Source organism: Amphibalanus amphitrite, unplaced genomic scaffold, assembly GCF_019059575.1.
Source record: "Amphibalanus amphitrite isolate SeventyFive unplaced genomic scaffold, NRLGWU_Aamphi_draft 000514F_arrow, whole genome shotgun sequence".
Lineage (NCBI taxonomy): Eukaryota > Metazoa > Arthropoda > Thecostraca > Balanomorpha > Balanidae > Amphibalanus > Amphibalanus amphitrite.
The window spans coordinates 458,077-479,588 of record NW_024882008.1 but is presented as its reverse complement, the minus strand read 5'-3'; the positions used below and the strand labels follow the sequence as shown (position 1 = coordinate 479,588).

General features: G+C 50.0%; 1 protein-coding gene across 14 annotated transcripts; it reads left to right on the top strand.

Annotated features, from left to right (window-relative positions):
* The first annotated feature begins 5,341 nt into the window (after positions 1-5,341).
* On the top strand, positions 5,342-19,203 carry LOC122393073 (alpha-N-acetylgalactosaminidase-like). Of its 14 annotated transcripts, none has more exons than XM_043388688.1 (12): positions 5,431-5,509; positions 5,866-5,933; positions 7,057-7,232; positions 14,406-14,580; positions 14,961-15,135; positions 15,390-15,484; positions 16,115-16,286; positions 16,650-16,837; positions 17,223-17,387; positions 17,865-18,057; positions 18,289-18,338; positions 18,596-19,203. In XM_043388688.1, exons 3-10 carry the CDS (start codon positions 7,057-7,059, stop codon positions 18,054-18,056), a joined length of 1,338 nt encoding a protein of 445 aa, XP_043244623.1. In that variant the 5' UTR covers positions 5,431-5,509; positions 5,866-5,933; the 3' UTR covers position 18,057; positions 18,289-18,338; positions 18,596-19,203. The 14 variants fall into 14 exon arrangements, with proteins under 14 accessions (XP_043244618.1, XP_043244620.1, XP_043244625.1 ...); XM_043388680.1 differs by lacking the exon at positions 5,866-5,933 and adding an exon at positions 5,702-5,769 and having other exon boundaries at positions 5,494-5,509; XM_043388683.1 differs by lacking the exons at positions 5,431-5,509; positions 5,866-5,933 and adding an exon at positions 5,342-5,413.
* The last annotated feature ends 2,309 nt before the right edge of the window (positions 19,204-21,512 follow it).

Here is a 21,512-nt window from a genome sequence, read left to right as displayed (position 1 = left end):
CCATGAGTAAAATGACCCATAAAACATGTGTCGCACATGCCCTTTTCTATATTTTGTTTTTGGTGACCTGACCTGACCTGACCTGACCTTGACCTTGACCTTTGAATGACATTGTGTGCAACGAATATTGTCTTGGTAGTCTAAGAACACGTTTTGGGCAATCAGTCTCAGTCCATTATTCGGCAACTACGGTGCAAGGCCGATACTGTAGAAACTTGTATTTTGTACCCTTGACCTGACCTCGACCTGACCTCTGACCTACTTAAGCAAAAAAATTTGGGCTCTTAAGATCCGCCTTGTTGAGAGCTTTCGATTGCCGTTTTCCCCGTCTTTCTACGACCATCGGTTCGGAAGTTAGACAGGGGGGGCAGAATCTGCCCCCCCCCCCCCAGCAGGGCGCGTATGGCTGAATAGCCCAGCGGGGCGCGGGTTAACTTATTTATCGAGATAGCGGGATAACCATGCCGGATGCCCTCGCCTCCTGTAGGCCCAAATGTAAAAATGGTCGGTTTTCGTCAGTATTTTATTTTAGTGATGTATGCGACTGGTTTACCGGATGGACTCTGTGAGAAGGTGACAACACAATCTAACTAACGACAACTTGAGACCACAGGAGCCGGTGCAGTGTCCACTAGTGACGGGGGAGCCGGCCGGCGTCACTGCCGGCGATAGGCAGTGACGGGGAGTGCTGGCGGGCACGGTACTCCACCGGCGCCAGGTGGATGATGCCGACATCGCAGAGGGCACGGTCCGGTAGGCATGGGTGACTGAAGTTCCTGATCAGCAGCGGCTGTTTTAAAATAACATATGCCTTTGGGCTTTGGTTCGAAGTACCTAATCAGCTCAGGCTGACTCTGAAGCGCGAAACTGTGACTATAAAGGGCAGACTGAGTGACGCGTATGGACAGAACAGAAATGCTCGAATTGGATCAGTCGGATGAAGACAATCAAGCGTGAATGTCTTGATAGAACAAATGGCATTTCCTAAAACAGTCTGATAAAAACATCGCCTTGTTATTGACGGCGGATAGCGGCCAATGAATGTCTGAGTGCTAGCTCGGAGCCTCCGACTCCGCTGATTGCCCTGTCAGGGCCAGACATTGCAATCTCACTCCAATATATCAGAGCGTGAAATGATTGTGTAATGGGCTCTATCGCCTGGAGAAGACCTGTGCTGAGTGTAAATCTGCCTTCAGAGCTTAGGTGGCGAGACAGCATGGTTCACCCAGCGCTAGATCACTATCAGAAACTGGCAAATAGGATTGTTGTTGGAAGTACAATGGCTCTGGAAATGTTCGCTGCGAGAATCCCTCGGCAGACGGTGGCTGAAAAAGCACCCTGTCAAGGATCAGCATCACGCCTGCCGAGGGCGGCAGAAGACAGCATTGTGCCATCAGCTGGGAACCTTGAGCCGGCGTGACTTTGTGGTCGGAATCTGGGTGAAAACTCTTCCTTTTGTCGGCGACCAGTGACCGCACACCGAAGAAGATGGGACGCCTGTCACCTGAAGGAGGCCGATCTCCCGTCGCTCCTCTAGACCGGCAGCCGGCTACCACAATATTATGGAACCGGAGGTGACACAAGACCCAGCACTCGGCCAGGTTCCGACAAAAGACTCCGATAAGATCCCCTGGGCGTGCGTGGCGCCGGGGGCCGATCCTTTGTCGTCGTGTGGCGGCCGGCGCGGGCGCACGGTGCGTTTCGCCACCGTTCCCGGGCGTTCTCAGACCGATGCGCGCGGCTCGACAAAGCGGGCCGCCCGCCGGCTGCGCTCCGCGCCGGACGCTGAACCGTCCCAGTTGCGACAGACCGACGACCGCGCAGCCACTGCGGCTGCGCCGGGGGTAGAAGGGCCGGGAGCTGAAGCCGCCGGCCTGGCCACCGGCTGCGGTGAGAGATGGTCTCGTTTGTGGCCGCGGATACCTCGGTGGGTCTTGCTGCGGGTCGTCGGTGGGTGTTTGTGGCGGTGTGTGATGGCTCTGGGTCCATGAAATGGTACGCGCAGTTGATTCCATGCATACGAGATGATGCGGACTCAGAGGCTCCCCTGATAGCTGTTCATGGTGGGGGGGGGGGGGGGGATTTTGGTGGACTCGCTTTCCATGGCATGTGCCTCACATAAGTACGAATTAGAGGCTAGAGCCGTTGAACTTTGAAGTGCGTGGAAGTTTTACAAGCATTTTGTTTCACTGTAATCCGTTTTGATTATGCACGAATGACATGGGTCATGGGAACAATAATCGTGTTAGCATTTAGCGTCATATACAATCTCGTGAATTATTGTGCTAGTTTATTCGGTTGGTGGGTTTTATGGGAAATACAAAACGCAGAAGAGTCATCTGAGCCTTCATTGACCTGCCAAGAGTTTGCTGTTCTTTGTCGAGCTGCAACGGGGTTGCCCAAGTCAAACGTAACATTTCCGGCTGTCTAATACCTCAGAGCAACACCGATGGGTTCTGATTCATACAGACCAGTCACGCTGTCACTGAACCGTCCCACCTTTCGGCACTTAGTTTCACACGTGAGCGGCTGCTAACCATGTCGACACCGGGACATGGGTGGCGAAACGATGTCCGATTTAATTAAACCGCTTCAGCGGATGGTCCCGGGTCACTGCCCGCTTGTTATTTGTCATACTTTATGACTTTAGTAAGTAATTTGCCAATAACATGGCTGTCGTCTCGGCTGGTGACTGCCATTGTGGGCCGACCCGTGTCTGAGAGAGGTCACAGGATCAGTGGCGACTTGCTGTCAGCGTAGAACGCGTTAGTTCTCACGGCCCTGGAGGGACCTCCGGCGTCCCACGCGCCTCAGTCGCCTCAAGTGGCTTCGCTTCACCGGCCGTCTTTACCTGCCGGCGCCCCGGGAGGTTCGGTGGCTGCTGGTGGCTTAGATTCCGTCACCGGGAGGCCATCCGCCGTGACCGTGAGGGAGTCTGCTCGTGACCGTCTCGGGGTGATGGGGGTTCGCTGGTCACCGCGGGCTCGTGAGGCAGGGCCGTGTGCAGGGCGTTTCACCACTGAGTTGGGGTCGAGGTCAGGGCGACCGGGTCACGAGAGCACCGGACCGGACACGGGACCAGATCTGGGCCGCGGACGTCTGGGCCGCTGAAGATTCATCGGCGAGATGAACAACATGGGACTGAAGAGACCGCCAACATCTCGGATAGAGCCGCTATTGACGAACGTGGTCTAAAATTCTAAAGGTGGGCGTCCTTCACAACGGTGACCCACTGCGTGTGGTAATAGTTTCAGATCTGTGCGATACAATTGATCGAATGCGTCTATATGTGTGTGGCCTTCGCAGCGACTATGGTCCAACAAGCTTTACACGTGGGCGAGGATAACCTTCGGCACATTCAAACATGCTTTACAACGTCGTATGTGATTTTCTGGCATGCCATACTGAAGTGGAATGTCATCAGTCATCATTCGAGGCCGATATTACATTGCAGTTGGCCCGACCATCGATCATATCGCTTGATAACTATGAGGGCTGCGGTATTAATAATGAATGCCTCAATCAATAATGATCTCGCCGAATGCTGAGACGGAATTCGAGCCGTGAATGTGGACGTGAGTCTCGGTTCCTGTTGACCTACGTATAGTTGTCGCAAAAAGAGAACACGCCGATGTCGTTATCAAACAAAAGCCTTGCGTTCTATTCAGTCCGCACTGATAGCCACAGGCCGACATAGCTGGAATAACGCCGTGGTGATTATACGTTAGCAACATCAGCCCACCTGCCTCGTACGCAAGTATCACATATCAAACAAACCAGCACCATTCCCTGATTTCCCAGCACCGCTTCCGAGAGGCCGTCACAACAGCATCATCTCATACCTTCAATAATTAATCGGTGTTCTTCTCCGCGCCACGTGATTCAAGCACCGCGCGGCTCGCGTCTAGCGGCACACGGAGCACTTTCTCCCTCCGTGGAGCCGCAGGTGCCGCGGTTGGATTCCGACCGGCTGGCCGACCGGCAGCCTCCGCCACACCCCCAGTCTGCACCGGTGCTGGGCCCGGCGGGAACCCGGTGCTCCAGTAGCGGGCCTGCGGTGTATCCGCCCATTGTTGGTGCCACGCTCCGGCGCCGCCACGCTTTACGACGGAAATCGAAAGTGATCGTTGCGGGATAATGTTACCACTAATTGCGGGACCCCTGAGCGTAAAACTAAATGGATTTTGATGTCCATGTGCTTGTGCATCCTTATCATGTTTGTCTTATTATTGCTATAATTCCGGTAGGATATCTCAGTTGTTTTCAAATAGCGATGACCCCGTTTGCAGTCACGGGCTAGGTATTAGCACTGTGCAATAAGCAAACCCCTCCCATCACTCGCTGTAACCAGAACTTTGTTTTGAAGCAGGATATGTGAACATTTGACTTAAAATTAGCATGTATCATCGAATTATCCCGATTACCTGTATGGCACCACAGGCACCTACCCAATGAGTTAGGACTACCGACTAGTAGCCATAGGGCTGCGCAACAAGCTTTAGCTCTGCCACCGTGCCGGTGCCCAGCCTACCGCGGACTCGAGCTCTGTCGGTCTCTCCATTTAAACATTTTAGCGGTAAACCTGTGTAAAAAGGTTGGAAAAGCAATAGTGAATTGATTGCGTTTTTAAGCAAGTGTCATCAGATGCCAGGTGGGAGCAGGGTCAGTCGTAGGTAAAAAGCAGCAATCCTAATTCCTAGCAGCCTAAGCGATTTCGCTTTCGTGTAATACCTAACTGATAACTGATACCTAACTGTTAAATTCAACCATCAGCCGGTCCCGTAGCTCAGTCGGTAGAGCGTTGGACTCTGCATGGTGAGAGCACTCGTTCCTGGTTATAACAGTCCGGGTTCGAAGCGCAACGGGCGCTTGACGTTTATGGGTCTCATGACAGATATAGTTGCGGTTGGTGGCAGGCCTTAGCCAGGCGAAGTCAGTGAGGGGACCGGCCGTGCGCGGCTGTGTGCGTACGTTAAACTTTGGACTCCAAATCCTGCCATAGAACCGGCATTGCGCGATTGGAGGGTAGATGGCAGGGTCACCGGCAACCGCAACAAGTTTCGCTTAGCGGGGGCTCTGTCTATGAGAGTCCTTCCATTCAAAAGGTTCGGACTAAATTAAAAAGTTTTGTCCATAAAAATATGGAAGTGTTCTATGGACATATTTTAAAATGATTATCATTTCTGGTTCATACCCGTCTATTTTTCAATTAATCATACATATTCGAGTCCATACAACGTGTAAAACGATCAGTTTATAATTACTGGCTGTGTATTTTATTTGTATCACTATTTTGAAACAAGCGCGCCAGAGATGGATCAAAAGTAGATAAACATTTGCTTTGAGGCGTGTCGGCGCTTTAGTATTTCATTTAGTATTTGATTGGCCTTGATTTGATTTCCTTAAATGTGAGGTAAGTGAATGGTTTTATGTGTTGATTTACTATGAGTTTAATTGGAAAATGATGAGGAATAATTCTGTGACACTTATAAGAGCTTCGCTTTTCCAAGTTGGTGATAAAATACAGTAGTCGGGCGACACGCCGGTCGCCGCGTGACTCGCCGGGTCAACTTGAACTGTCAGGACGCGGTCGTGGCTGGTGCCTTGTGTGTTATATTTGCTTGTGTGTATGTATGTTGATGTATGTATGTATGTATGTATTACCATCACGGACAATCCACACCGGGCGTGGCGATTACAGTCCACATCAAGCCTTGCATCAACAGCCTTACAGCCTTACATCAACATTGCAGGTTGATCATGAGCATGGTTAGTACGTCTCCTTTCTGTACCTTTGCCAGCCAAGATCCTGATTTTTAGGGTACAAGATTGGATTTACAATTCATATTTTCCACCTTCTTTCAGCACTCTTTGCCCTGCTGGCCTGGATCTGAGACATTGCTGAAATAAGTCCAGCTTTATGATTTAATATCGTAAGATATTTCTCACCCATTCCGTTTAATCTTTGTTGAAATAATATTGCAATTGGGCAGGTATCTACCTATGTCAATACATAGCTTGAACTACTATGTAGACTGCTTAGTGAATATGACTCATACTCTGTGTCAGAGTGAAAAGCTCTATAACCCCCTTTTTTCAATCATCAATATGTACATTGTATGACGTATGTCATTATTGATTTAGGTAGTCATTTGTTACTGAACATGGCGCATACTAGTTGTGACTGATAACAATCAAGATTCAGCTAGGTACTCAACAATTGGATATATTTTTCACCTGTATATTTGATGTGATCTGTGCTTGAATTCACATCATCCTCTTTTTGGGGGGAGGGGGATTTGCTATAAATCAGATTCTTTTTAAACATGAAGTTTAGATACAGAAAAAACATTCCAGATAAATGTGACAATGTATACAAAGCTGACCCATATTATGAGCTGGGGTTATTCAAGTCTTTTGGCTACTGTTGTACCAAAATGAATAGCATCCTGCCCGATGTTCATATTTACCGCTAACTTGTATTATATCTGTACCTGTATAAAATTATGCATTGTTTTGTACTGATACTGTTCAAGATTCACTCACAGATTATCACTGGCAAATAGCATCAGTGATCAAACAGTGTCCACAGTCAACATATTCATGATCCAGTCTTTACTTTATTTTTAGATCCAGGAGCTCTGCACTTTCCACAGCATTTGTATTATTTTACTGGCAGTGACCAACATTTTGGATAACTGCCAATAGCCATCACCATCCGCTGCCTCAGTATGCCAGAAAAGCTGATCCATCAATATCTCCTCCTTACCATTGTTCGAGTGATGCTGTCACTTTCTGTTCCAACTTCCAACTCTCACAGCTGACAATCATGGGCCAAACAATTCACATGTTACTGTCAAGTGTCAGCAATCCTGCATGATGCATCCTGAACCTTAATTTCTGCTCCATGTTAAATGTCATATTGACCTCACAGTGCAAAATCCACCTTAGACTCCACTCTCCACAGACCAGTGGATTAAAAATACTCATGCATCCTCACTCTAACACTTGGTCCCTGACCTGTCAGTCACTAACACCCCGTTTTCTGCCTTTCAGATGGGGGCAGCACGTGCAGCGGGCATTCTGGCGGCGGTGGTAGCAGCGCTGGTGCTGCCACCTGCCGTGCTCGGCCTCGACAACGGCCTGGCACTGACGCCGCCCATGGGATGGCTGGCCTGGGAGCGCTTCCGATGCAACACAGACTGCATCAACGACCCCAAAAACTGCATCAGGTAAGTCGGACCCGACAGCCGCGCCGGGACACACTCGGACGCTGCTGGCTCGTGGTTGGTCGTGAAATAGGCTACGTGCTTGGCTACCTACGTGCCACCTGCAGCCTTTCGGCCGTACATTAGCGTTTACACTTTCATTCATCTGCATTGCCATGCATTGCTAAGTATATTTTCCTATCCGCATGCTAGTTACACAGCAGAACCCTGGAAAATGGATTCGGACTCAAGCATACCCCCGCTTTGTGCCAGTGCTCATGATCCAGGCGTTCTCGTGTCGCTAGTTCCGGTTCAGAGTCCCGCTGGCTCTCACGGTCGTGATCATGGGTACGTGACTACCGGATGGCTGGCGGAGCTGGCCGACGCGGGCGAGGCAAATTCGCAACGAGCTGCAATGTTTCGGTGCTGTGTTCTGACCAGCGCCATTAGGACGTGGAAACGGAAGAAAACGACCACCGGCGTAGTTTTATGATCTGTCCAATCACGCGAGGTGGTAATCGGGCAAGATCATTTTTGAAAACAATGAAGATAGATATGAACACAGCAATGAACACATTTCTATTTTTCAGTTTTGTGCTTAATTTATTGTATTCATTTAGCGAAATAAAACATTAAAAAGCGCATTTGATGGCGCATCGGCTCAATAGCAACTGAAATTGAAGCCTCCGCCATACCCTGCCTCCGCAATGCCACCCCGTCGTATCCCAAAATTTTAACTCCTAGAAACAAAGGCGCGTGCTTTTATGACACATCAGCTGCAGGGAATCAGGGGCAGATAATTACGATTCATCAAATATCATTCACCTAGTCGTTCTGTCATGCCTACTTCATCGGAAAATTAGGATGAAGTCGTTGAACTAGATTCGTCTCCCTTTATCGTCCGTATCAATCTAGAGATGTAATCAGTCGCCGTAGCGTCGCCGCCTCGCCCTATCTCTGTGCGATCGTCAACCCCCTGCAGGGGCCACTCCAGATGTTACCCCACCTCTACAAGCCCACCGAATGTGCACTACATGGCCGGATCAGATTAGCCCGGTATAACGGCGGTGATTGAGCCGCCTTACGCCACTCCCGTCCGGCCCGTAACCCGATACCCAACAGCGGAGTGCCGGAGCGTGCGCGGTCGCCGCCGGGGTCAGCTGGGTCACCGGCAGGGTCACGGGCGGGGTCGGACCGCCGCCGGCGCCGGCCTTGACTCCGGCGACCGCGTGACGGACGCCCGTTGGAGGCGCTCCGCCGGAGTCGGTCGGTCGGTGATGTGTGGTCTGTTGTTGGGAGGTTCAATTGGTAATTACCGCCGTCACACTCCGTGGGGATGTCACCTGTCACCACACCGTCACCAATTGTCACCGGCGTGTCACCACTCGCGTTAGGTCACCGCCCGCCTCCCTGCCTCGGTTGCCTCAGTCGCAGCCGCCGCCGTGAGCCGCTTGCCTCCCGTCGCGTCGCCGCATGCCGCGTTTCAATATATCGCCGGCGCCGGCAGGGTTGTCGGCTCTCTTTGGGCGCACGCGCCGGCTCTTGATGGATTGCCCTCTGTTGGGGTGGGTCGGCCCGGTTAGCTCGGTTACAGCCGCCTCATTGTTGATTCAGTCTGCGGCGGTCCGCTGCGGCCCCGCGCTGGTAGACGGCGAGGCTCCATGGGCCGCGCCGTGGCGTTTGCGGCGGTGTGCGTAACTCGATGAGCCTTTGTTACGAGACTTGTCGAAATAGAGGGATGGGAATTATCATACAGATTGAATACGGATGTATGAGCCGCTTTAATCACGCGTTGACAGGTCCATTGTGTCTGTGAGAGGCCGTTGGACGGGGTGAATTTTCATCGTTATTCAGTCGTGAACTGTGAACAAGGCGCTGTCAAAACCCCGACACGGCTCGCTGACTGGCGACCGGTGAGGGCAAACAGCTATGGGTAATTTCTTCGCAGAGTAACGGTGATTTCAAGGTGTCAATTTTACCGTCTTCGCCACCCGCTTATCTTCAGCCGAACACGACTTGAAGCAAATGGTCTAATTATCCCCGGCAAATTACACATAATTTAGGTAAACGGCGTCGGTAACTGCTAATTAGAAACAATCTGCTGCTGCCTCGGCAGTCTATTTTCGTTACCAAATTGATAACCCCGCTCTGAAACTGAACCGAACATTTGGAGCTATTGCTCAACGGATGCATTCTCATTTGGACGAATAATTGGTGAAAGGCATGATTGCTGGCTTAGGTGTTCGGCTTTGCTGCTCTGACCTCTGATTCCCGATGATTGTGCATTATGGTAATGGGTGATCTAGCTGACCAAAATGGGCTGATTGTTGATATGAATGATGTGCCTTTCTTCACGGGCTTTGATATTGTTTCCATGGTAATTTACATTTTGACACACTCAACGTTATTTTGTATGAGTGGGGGGGGGGGGGGAAATAAAGTTGTCCCCGTTTGCGTTTTGTGTGATATCTCCGAAACCTCATAGGCTACGAAATTGAAACTTGGTATAGCTTTAAATGAATATCTAGGCCATAGGTGTTTGAGGAAAGTTTGGTGGTTGTAGCGCTTAAGATGACGTCACAGTGGCGTCATAAAGTTTTGTCGTTTTCTAATATGGATAGCTTCTGATGTCACTGAGCGTGAAGCTCGACGCCCGACGGTAACTGAACTAAACAGCACCTGCTGTCATCCTGACACATTCAATTATGTACACTTTAAACTAGTTCCTGACCAGTGATCGGTCCTTTATATTCGGTCTCATATCGACACCTTTTTTTCTAAACCCCACATTTGTTCTCCCGTGAAGTTCAGACAAGTTGTTTAGAAACCTTCAAAAAAGGTACAGTCACTCGATTTTTCTCAAGTTTGTCTGTCTTGGCAGGTCAAGCAATGCCAGAGCAAGCTTACGAACACACAAATTTGATCAGGACCGGACGATTGGACACTTCTAAATAGAGATCTTTCGTGCTTCCCGGAAATTCACCGGAGAACAGATGTGGGTTTAAAAAAAAGGTGTCGATATATTGGACACATACTGAGGAAACGAAGAGACGCAAATATATAATTGGACTGCTGACGTCATTGTGACGTCATTTTAAATGGAATCGCCACTAAATTTGGACACAACTTTTGCTAGCTATTCAGGAAGATGTGTGCAAAGTTTCGCTTCTATATTTCTTCGCATCACGACGATATCGTCGGAGGAGTAAGGGGGCAATTAGTTGCCCCCTCACTCCCCCCCAGCGGCCGGGGGTGGCGAGGAGGCCCAGCGGCCACCGGGTTAACCCGCGCCTCACTGGGATCTGCGTATAACACGCTACTACTCTGAAACTACTGGGCCGATCGTCAAAATTCAAACGGCGTCTGAAAGCCCCGGAAAAACTGTCGAGCGAAATCTAATCTCATTGACCTCGAGGTCACCGATGACGTCACAGGTCAGGTCGAAGTAAAAATTATTAGCATTTTGGCTTGTTCACGTTTTGGGCTCTGGCCGCCGTCTTACAAGTCAGATCAGGCTCATTTTTGGTTCACACACTCGTGAACAGATGCTCTAGATGCCCTGAGGGTACCAAACTTGTACTTTGATTTTCAGGTCAAGGTCAGGTCATCACAGGTCACGAAAATATTATATCATGCGTCGGTCACGTAACACATGTTTTATGGTCCATTTAGGCCAAAGATTTCGAATTTGATGTCATCTGTGTCATTTGAGGTCATTTTGAGTCGAATTTAGCTGAGGTCAGGTCACTTTCAGGTCAAAAAAGGTCAAATTTTGAAGTTATAATTTTTCAACAGAAAAGGTATCTATTGGATGCAGTTTGAGCTCAGGAACACGATGGTGCTATTTATATTGGCGTACGATGTCAAATACGTGGTGAAAAATTGATTTGAAAAATGAATAATTGTGAATTTTTTGCAATAATGCGTATAACTTGGCCATTTTTGAAGATATTTAGCTAAAACTTGCTAGAGTTAGTCATAATAACGCGTTCTATCACACATATTCCGTTTTTTTTTTTCGAAAAGTCAAAAACTTTTTGAAAAAATGTAAGAATGTAAATTTTGAATTTTATTATAAATATTTTTTTTCTTCGAAATTTTCAAAATTTCGAAAATCCGAGGTAGCAGTTTGATAGCGCAGTCTATTCTGAGTCCTCTCATGCAAAGAAATTGGATCTAGCTTAAAAACTGAGCCCTTGGGAGCGATTGCCGTGGTTCAATGTTTTGCGTCGAAATCGGCCGAACATGACGTCACTCTGACGTCATTTCCGGCCGACCTATGGTAGCTACGAAATTCAAATTTTGACACAAGGTGTCAAATTGATGTAGCCGAAGGTACTGAAAGTTTAGCGTCGATACGTCAAGGGGTTTGGAAGTTACTGCAGAAAAACGGGAGGGGGGCTATAAATAGCCCCCCCCCCAGTGGGGCGCGGGTTAAATCTCAAACAGAATATTGGTGCGAAATTACACATGCTGAAAAAGACGTGCCACCAAGTATCAAGCATCTAATGCCATTGTTGATACTTGTGAAGACTGCAATTAGATATTGTCAGTCTTCATTGACATTCAAATGAACACGTCAAACGACGTTTACATTTTGCTCGGTTTCAATGTCATAAAATGGTCCAGCAAACAGACGGCAAGGCGACGGAAATGAAAGGATGCAGAAGTGCAGAGCGATGCACGTAACGTGTGCTAACCGGGCATTAACCCTCGCCCATGTAGGGGGGGGGGTTGGTGCAACCCCCCCCTGAGGTTTTTCGGAAATAGTGCAAAAACGGCGGCGCGCAGCGCCGCCAAATTTTGGGTATCTTATGGGGCAAACCTTGCGCATCTTTTGATAAAAAAAAATTTGACCGGGTCATGTCAGGTCACGGAGTTATGACGTCACAAAGGGAACAGCCTCCGGCCGGATTTTCACAAACTGAGTGCCAACGCCCGAGGTTTCCTGCCGGTGGTACGGACATCGGTTGATGGATCGTGATGAAACTTCCCATGCATGTTGGGGCAAGTATTGGCTATCATATGGTATAAGAAACTTGACCGGGTCAGGTCAGGTCACGGAGCTATGACGTCACAAGAGGAACAGCGTCCGGTACTATTTTTGAAAAGCGCCCGAACCACTATTTTGCTAATTCTTGTCACCTCAATGGGAATATGCAGCAATATTAGCTTCTATAGGGAGCAAATGGACCTTCCAAATCCAAAAATACAATCAGATTTCAAAAATTAAAATTTTGATTTTTCGAATTTCTGCCGCCGACTGTGACCTTGCCGACTTCCGGCGCTCCCAACGCGCCATTTTTAGAGCTAGGGAAACGAAATACATACCAAACGATAGAGAATTGATCAAGAAACACGATAGTGAAGGTTTCAAGTCGATATCTCCCATCGTTTTGCCGCAATCGCCGCGGAAAGTCGAAAAAAGTCTATTTTTTCGAAAATTTGACCTTTGACCGGTCAAAAGTAGGTCAAATGTTGACCTAGGACCAAAAAATATACCACCAATCGCGAGATCTCGGCGAGAGCAATCCGTTGGTCTTTTCCGCTAAGCTCTACGACGCTCCGTTTTCAAACGCCAAGGGGGGGGTCGCACCAACCCCCCCCCCCCCCCCCTGCATGGGCGAAGGTGGCAGATCGCCGTTTACGGGCGAGGGTTAAAGGAGCCAGCTTCTATTGGACGTCGCATAAAACTCCTTTCTGTGCACCAGGAAGCATGTCTATTTTAACAAGTTGTGTTTGTCCAAAATTAGCAAACACATTTCAGCAACGTTACGACCGTATTGAGACAGAGTTGCATTTCGGGCACTTTGGCCCCATATGACCTGAATCGCTTCCATCCATAGTTCTGTCCGTATCATTTTGAAGACATTTGTTCTCATCGCTTTGGTTGGATAGATTTTCGAAGTCAGAGCCCGTGCGGTCCACAACGTAGTGTGAGGCCCACACCACCCTCGTCGTAATCTAGAAATTTCAGGGAATTTTGAGACATCGGAAGTCAAATTGTTCCTCTCTTTTGCCAAATATTTCGTCTTGTACTTTCCACGCGTAAGAAGCAGTAATCTTCAATCGTAATCGTAATCGTAATCGTAATATATTTGGAGGCACATCCACTAGGTATAAGGTGGTTTTTACGCACCCGAGTCAATTACAATGCATAAGACACATGAGATAAAAATAAAATGAATGAGATGTAAAATCACTCTCCAAGACAGACAGTCAACCAACACTCATACATATATAAAACACCGCATACCTTCACCTTTCAATCATCTGGCCAAGCCTCAATGAGCAGTAACTTCTTGAGGTTACGCTTGAAGGCGTTTCCGCTAAGACACCGTAAATCAGGAGGCAGCTGGTTGAATGCGCTGCTACAGAGTGCTAACATCCGTGCACCAGAGCATGTCCTGACTCTGTGGTTTTGAAGAAGGCCAGTCTGGCGGGTCTGGTACTGAGTATTGACATGCGAAAACATTGCTGCTATGTCGGACGGCAGGCCAGTCTCTAGGGCAGTTTTGACCAAACACAGTCTGTGATATCTCACAAGCTGTGAGATAACTGATGATATCTTCAAACACATCAGTTAAGGACCTCTACATACCACGAGTAAACAGAGGTATGTACTTCGCGAATATTCAACTGTACCGTTAGCTCCCTCTAACCAGGCGCGGATACAAGGGGGGGGCCATGGGGGCCATGGCCCCCCCCCTTGGCCGATTTTTTTCAAAAATAAAATAAAAAGTTAAAAAGTTAAAAAGCTGAAAAGGGGGCCTCCTGAAAATAAAGTGGCCGAAATCCGATGAGTTTTTTTTTTTAACCTACCCACTTAGTTATTTCTTAGAAGACTAGCTGAGAAGACTTCTTTGTTAGAAGATTGGTAAAGCTTTTCATAACTTGGAGGTCTCTTATACTCACAGAGATGACCACTTTTACAGGGCCTCCTAACCTGCACAGAGGGCCTCCAAGCCTGCACAGATGTTGAGATGTTGCCTGAACAGCTAGATAAGCTCAATAGACGCAGTCTTTTTTTTGGGGGGGGGGGGCCCAACAAGTGGGAAGATGGGGCCTCCAACAGGTGGGATTATGGGGGGGGGGCCTCCTGGTTTCTAATGGCCCCTCCCTTGGAGATTTTCTGGATCCGCCCCTGCCTCTAACTGTCACTCTCTCACCCACCGCCACCTCTCACCTCACCCGCAGTGAGAACCTGTTCTTTGAGATGGCTGACCGTCTGGTGGCTGACGGCTACCTGGCTGCCGGCTACGAGTACATCAACATCGACGACTGCTGGTCGTCCCGCACCCGTGGCGACGACGGACGGCTGCGTGCCGACCCCGAGCGCTTCCCCAGCGGCATCAAGGCGATCGCCGACTATGTGAGTGTGATGAACAGAGGGCAGGAGGCGCAGGGAGAGCATGATGGTGGGCTGGTTACCGGTCAAACCTTCTATCGTTTTATCAAATGTAAGGAATGCAGAGTCCAAGCTGAAGATATTGGCCGGACTCTCGTAGGATGAATGTGTCATCCTGGCGATTTGTCATAGCATGTGTCATTGCAATTTGTGAAACCGATTTTACGTGTTTATCATTATCAGAATTTTATCCTGGAGAAATCACAGTTGACGTGGTCGGTTCGGTGCCAAAGAAAGACAAAATCAGTTTCTTGTAGCCCGAGCTGACGTCTCTAACCCAGATAACCGATTCCACACAAATTGGACCCGAGTGATGGCACATTCCCTTCTGCTCCCTCTGCCAGGTTCACTCCAAGGGTCTGAAGCTGGGCATTTACGGCGACTACGGCAACTACACGTGCGCCGGCTACCCGGGCAGCTTGGGACACCTGCAGACGGACGCGCAGACGTTCGCCGAGTGGAACGTCGACTTCGTCAAGTTCGACGGCTGCTACGCCCACCCCAAGGACATGGATAAGGGTGAGTGCGCGGGCTGCGTGGGCGGGAGTCTGTTCGAGGCTCGAACAGGCATGCTGCTTAGTGTTGAAAGTAGCTGTTTTAGGTTTTGTACAAAACGATCATTGTATCGTAATCTAAAGAATTGTAAACAATCATACGTATTCACTTTTTTCAGTAAGACATACCAGCTGCTATGTCGCCGGTACATAATTATATCGTCTGACCATTCTCTGACGACTCGTTTGACCGTGGTGGTATCGTATTTTCTCTGACAGGGTACCCGGAGTTTGGGTTCCACCTGAACCAGACCGGTCGCCAGATGGTCTACTCGTGCTCCTGGCCCGTCTACCAGATCTTCAGCGGAATGACGGTATGAAACAGGGGCGCGGGAACTACTTTCCGACTGGGGGGGGGGGGCACACCATAATAGAGATTAACCTAGGATACCCCCAAATCTAGTTTTCTCACCGGTTTTAGGCCACTTATTTTTCACCCCTCGGCTTTTTCAACAAAAAAAGAAAACATTTGCAAAAAAAGTGTGGTATTCCGTCTCAAAGCTGTGGGGGCACCGCCCCCACGGCCCCAGAGTTGGGGGGCAAGCTGCCCCCACTGCCCCCCCCCCCCCCGGCTCCCGCGCCTATGGTATGAAAAATCGCGGTGAAACTGGCATGTGGTCAGGAGTCATGTCACGTCATGCCAGGACCGTAGTCAGTTTCCGTCAAAGTTCAGTACTGTGAGAATGCTATCGCACTGAGGAGGTTTAGCATGATTTTGGATTTTTAACCATGAGCTGGTTTTGATGTTTATGTAAATATCATATACTTACGACTTGGTTGTTACAATGGGTGCTTGTTATATGTCATCACGTTGCCGAGCATGACAAGCCTGACTTGACCTCTAGGCTCTAAGAACGTCACACTGTTCAGTTTCGAGGTGGTCCAACGCCGTCCGTTCCCCTAACTGCCGATCTAACCACTGACATCCCCCACCCTCTTCACAGCCCGACTACGCGTCGATCGCCAAGCACTGCAACCTGTGGCGGAACTACGACGACATCCAGGACTCGTGGGCGTCGGTGACGACCATCATCGACTACTATGGGGACAATCAGGACGTCCTGATCCCGCTGGCCGGGCCCGGACACTGGAACGATCCCGACATGCTCATCATCGGTAGGTGGCTGCGGGAGAGGGAGGGAAGGATGGATATGGAGATGGAGGGAAGGAGGGTAGTGGACAGAAGGACATCGACTGGGGTTCTTGCCAGAACTTAGAGTTGCTTAGTGACTAGTGACGTCAGCTGCAGATTTTGTGGCTGTTGGTGCTTTGTAGAGGTTCTATTGCATCAGTCATTTCGGCTAGACTGTCGTTCATGCCATTCAAAAATAAATAAGGCTTAGTGCTGAAAAATCTTTTTTTTTTCATCACTCCATATGGATACTTGTATGTTGTCTTTCAGTTCATGTATATTGTAACCATGACATTACTCTCTCTCACTTTTCGACCCGCTGACCGCCCCCGCGCGCCCCCTGGCAGGTAACTTCGGTCTCAGCTACGAGCAGAGTAAGGCGCAGATGGCGCTCTGGGTGGTGATGGCGTCGCCGCTGCTCAGCTCAGTCGACCTGCGCACCATCGGACCCGAGTACCGGGCCATTCTGCAGAACCGCGCCGCCATTGCCATCAGCCAGGACCCGCTCGGCATCCAGGGCAAGCGCATCTTCAAGGTGGGTCACTACACTACCGCGCCGCCGCTGAGGCGGGAGGTGAGATGAGGTGGACTTGGAGTCGCTGGTACTTGGTGGGAACTGGCTGAATAGCGATGGTGGATGAGCTGGCGCGAAGCATATTGCTGTAATGTGAATTATTTTGAGCAGCAATAGCTTCCAATATAAGCTTTGAGATGAAAATAAGAGTTTACTGTGCTTTCTAACTAAACTGGGATGTTATTTTACTGTGAAATTGCCTGATATTGCATAGTGACTGTGGGCTAGCAATCGCTGAAGAATAACGACAGGCACTCATTTAACCAGGCTACCTGCACCTTCACCTCAGCAAACCTTTACCCGCAAACACCCCGAGTAACACCCGCCGCCCCCACCTCGCCCCCAGGACAAGGGTATTGAGATCTGGGCGCGTCCGATCACACCCGTGGTCGGCGAGTACTATTCATACGCCATTGTGTTCTTCAACCGGCGTGTGGACGGCACTCCGAGTCAGGTGTCGGTCACCATACACGAGCTGGGCATGCTAAACGCCGCTGGATACAGGACAGAGGTGAGGAGAGGGAAGGGAGAGAGAGAGAGAGAGAGAGAGAGAGAGAGAGAGAGAGAGAGAGAGAGAGAGGGGAGAGGGACGGCACTCCGAGTCAGGTGTCGGTCACCATACACGAGCTGGGCATGCTAAACGCCGCTGGATACAGGACAGAGGTGAGGACAGGGAGAGAGAGAGAGAGAGAGAGAGAGAGAGAGAGAGAGAGAGAGAGAGAGACCCCTCTAACATGTCATATCCCCCCCCCCCCCTCTGTAGAACGTGTTTGCCGGGCCGCCGGCCAGTCGCGTGTTGTACCGACCCCCTCTGACGTGCGCTATTCTCCTCTACAGGACGCGTTTGCCGGCCAGTCTTACGGCGTGTTGTACCAACCAACCCCTCTGACGTGCGCTATTCCCCCTTTGTAGGATGTGTTTGCCGGGCCGCCGGCCAGTCGCGTGCTGTACCGACCCCCTCTGACATCATCATATTCCCCCTCTGCAGGACGTGTTTGCCGGCCAGTCGTACGGCGTGCTGTACCCGGCCGACCGTCTGAAGGTGGATGTCAACCCGTCCGGCGTGGTACTGGTGCGCTGCAGCGCGGTACCGGCGCGCGCGTTCGGCCGGCCGCCGCAGCAGCAACTCCAGAGAGGCGGACGGCCCTTCTTCACCACGACTCGCCCCAGGTTCTTCTGAGGTGAGAGGGGGGCGGGATTGGGAGAGATCGGAGAGGGATGGGTGGGATTGGTGTTCGTGTGCGTTGAAGCGGTGATATAACTGATAGCTGTCTTCTGTATTTTTTACTCGTAGTTAACCAGCATGCTCAGTTAAAAACAGTCGTGTACCGAAGAGTTGAAGTTTCTGGCGGATCCCTGACGCACGTTACGTTTCTCGCCCGGTATCTAATGGTTTTGTTATCTGTTCTCAGATTTTCAACGTAAGAAGAGATTATGAGGTGCTAGCGCTCTCCGTGTCGAGGTAATTGAATACATTAGATCGTGGGGTCACTTGCAATGCATTTGAAGAGTAGTGTAGTCCAAAATGCTTCTAAAAAAAAATGCGTAATAAGGTATAGTCGATGTCAATGCCTTCTAATGTAAAGACATTGTTTTGGTCACTTTAATTGATACAATGACATCAATTTTTGTAACGTATATTCATTACCTTCCAAGAGTAGGTATTGGATTCGTCATTGGTGCCCCAGCTAACCCGCGCCTCCTCTCTGTCCGTTTCAGACCTCGGCTACGGTCTCGTCGCCGGGCTGTCCACCAGACGTGGTCTGCCGACCCGCGCTGTCTACCAGTCGTGAGACCGACCCGTGCCTTACAACGGTACCGACCCCCTGGCCTGTGTGTGGCGTTCCCCGGCCCGCCGGACTGAGTCGGCAGAGCGCGCTGGGGACTGATAGTTGGTGCTGCCTCGCGGGGCTTGTCCGGTCTCCCACAGGTTGGAGCTGCAGGCTGCCATGCCGTCATTCATGTGCATCGTCTACTTAATCATTGTTCGATTCTCCATTGCGTGATGTGAGCGGTGCCTTGCACGTATTCAGATAGTGTTGTGACGCGGTGTGAGTGTGAAATGCTACGGATAGTCTTATACGGGAGGGAATATGAATTGATGTGACGCTTTTGTAGGTAATTGAATTCAGATCTGGAGATTACATTGCTCATTCCATTGCTGATAGCACGTGAGCATGCGTTGGTGAACTTTATCACGTGTGTTGAGTGGAATTGTACCAACATTCCGGTATATTTGTCGACTGCTGACCCGTGTGAACTAGCGCTGGACAGGCAGGCTGTTGTGTACTGTGTCGTGGCTTAGCAATACACTAGTGGCTGACACATCCGTGAGGGCTCTGGACGAACGCTATACGTTCAATGATCAGGCAGTTAGCAGAGTGAATTGGTATTTGTACTGTCACAGACGATCTCTATGACATCCACTACAAAGTAAACCCACCACATTGCTATATATGGCTCTGCGCTTCGGCTATAGGGTGTTAAGCCAACATCATTACCGTACGCTGCATATGAAAAAGAATGTATCGTCTTGGAACAATGAACTGTGCTGGGCCGGTCTATACTGCACCTCAACACTGTAAAGTGTAAATTTGCACTCGTAAATTGGGAAGGCCACATCTGTTAAAATATCCGGCAACGTAGGTGGGTAGGAGGCAGGCCTATATGAATGCAGGTCATTGATCGGGCTCGATTACGAACAATTCATGTGAAGTGACGTATGGACTGCTATTCAACGAGCTGCGATCGGGATCACATGGGTTGTAAAGGACTTGAAGAGGAGCGGTTCATCAAGCCAACAGGCTAGCCTCCGGGCTCCCAACGTGTGAGCGTGATGCATTGTGATGTGTCACGATTGGAATGTTACTGCCGCCTACTGCGCTTGACAACGGCGATTGCGCAAGTTTGCGCGCAGTTAGGGACCGCTTACGTGGATGTTTCACTCTTATACGGGTCCTTGGAACATTACTCAGTCTGAGGGTCTTAGTTTACACGTGCAGAAGTGCATTGCCATTACACGGATCTCAGTAGCTGGACAGATGCACTCAAACACAGTAGCACTAACAAACAAACACAGTAACACAGTAGCACACCACACAGGACAGCAGCACTCAAAGCTCGTACTAAGAATTACCTAGGTGACCAGGACAAATCGTCAGGATCTTACTTTTCACGTACATACGCACAAGGTAGCATCTGCATGAGCGCCGAGCGGCGACCTGCGATGCAGCGATGCATTGAGTTTGTTTCTTGTTTTGTTGGGTTAGGCCCTTTCGGTCTGACGAGACCATTTTAGAGCCGGAAGGATGATAGGAATAAGGGGGATAGGAACATTGGTCTGGGCGGGCACCCTATTGAGTGGTGACCTGTCGGGACTGAGCATCACGTGGACAGGTCGCCCAGGCGCCACCCAGTGCAGCCCCTGACGGTCACCGAACCAGGCTACGGGCCTGCTTCGGTGTCGAGCTATCCGCGTGGGATAAACTTGCCGTCCAGCCCGGAACAGGGGGTGGAATGTGGAGGCGTGGGGGAGCGGGATTTGACTACGTCTGATGTCACTATCCTGACTCCTGAGGATGGATATGACGGAACGGAGGAGCGGAGGAGGCGTCACTTTAAAGACGTGTCCTGAACGGAACGTTTTTTTTTGCAAATGTTTTCTGTTTTTTTTTTTTTGTTGAAAAAGCCAAGGGATGAAAAATAAGTGGCCTAAAACTGGCGAGAAAACTATATTTGGGGGTACCCTAGGTTGATTATGGTGTGCCCCCCAGTCTGAAAGAAGTTCCCGCGCCCCTGAAGGGTGGACTACTGCCGTAGTGCTGACGGCGCCCTCTCGAAGGCCCAAGCCCTATCCTCAGTCTTGCCAGGGGTCTTGCTTTGAGGCCGTCCCCCCCCCCAACTGCGGCAGCCAGTGTGTGCGCACGTGCTCGTTCCAGTCAACAGCCATCCAATCAGAGACGACACCTCTCGTTGCTTGGCCCCCTGCGGCCACTAGAGGACGCTCTGTCTGCCCCGTGTCCCATTCAAGGTCACATGCGTGACGGGGGGGCGCGGGGGTTTCTCCAGTTTCCTCAAGTTTCGTTGTGCCCGGCGGGTGTTTGCATTGCGTTAGCGCAACGCAACCGCGTGTGATATGTGTCGGGAAGAGTGTGTGAGTGGTGATTGATTTAATTAATTAGCCAGCGTGTGTTGACGTGGAAGTGAGTGCTCCACACGTGGTTGTGCCGCGACTCGTGAATTGTGATCCGTTGAACGCGCCATCACCGCTCCAGTCGTGTTTTTTTTTTCTGGCTGTGACGCGTGTTCAGCGAGTGCCCAGTGATTCGCCGGCGGAATACCATTGAGTGGACTGGGACGATTTATCATTTCAAATGCGTTGCAATTAGTGAATTGATAAATGAAGGGTCAAGTCGATATGATCGCGGCAAGTCGCGGTGGGAGGTGGGAGGTCAACCGACAACCGGGCTCCAACACAGGTGAGTCCTCAAGATCATGCATGTCCAAGCGATATTGTCCTGAGGCTATTTGCACCGAAAATCCTAGATCTAAAGGTGGAATCGATTTTTTTTTTGTTCCTTCCTGGGCCCTGGCCAACATATGGCATTTTCTCTTGCACCAGCTCGGGCAGCTCTGC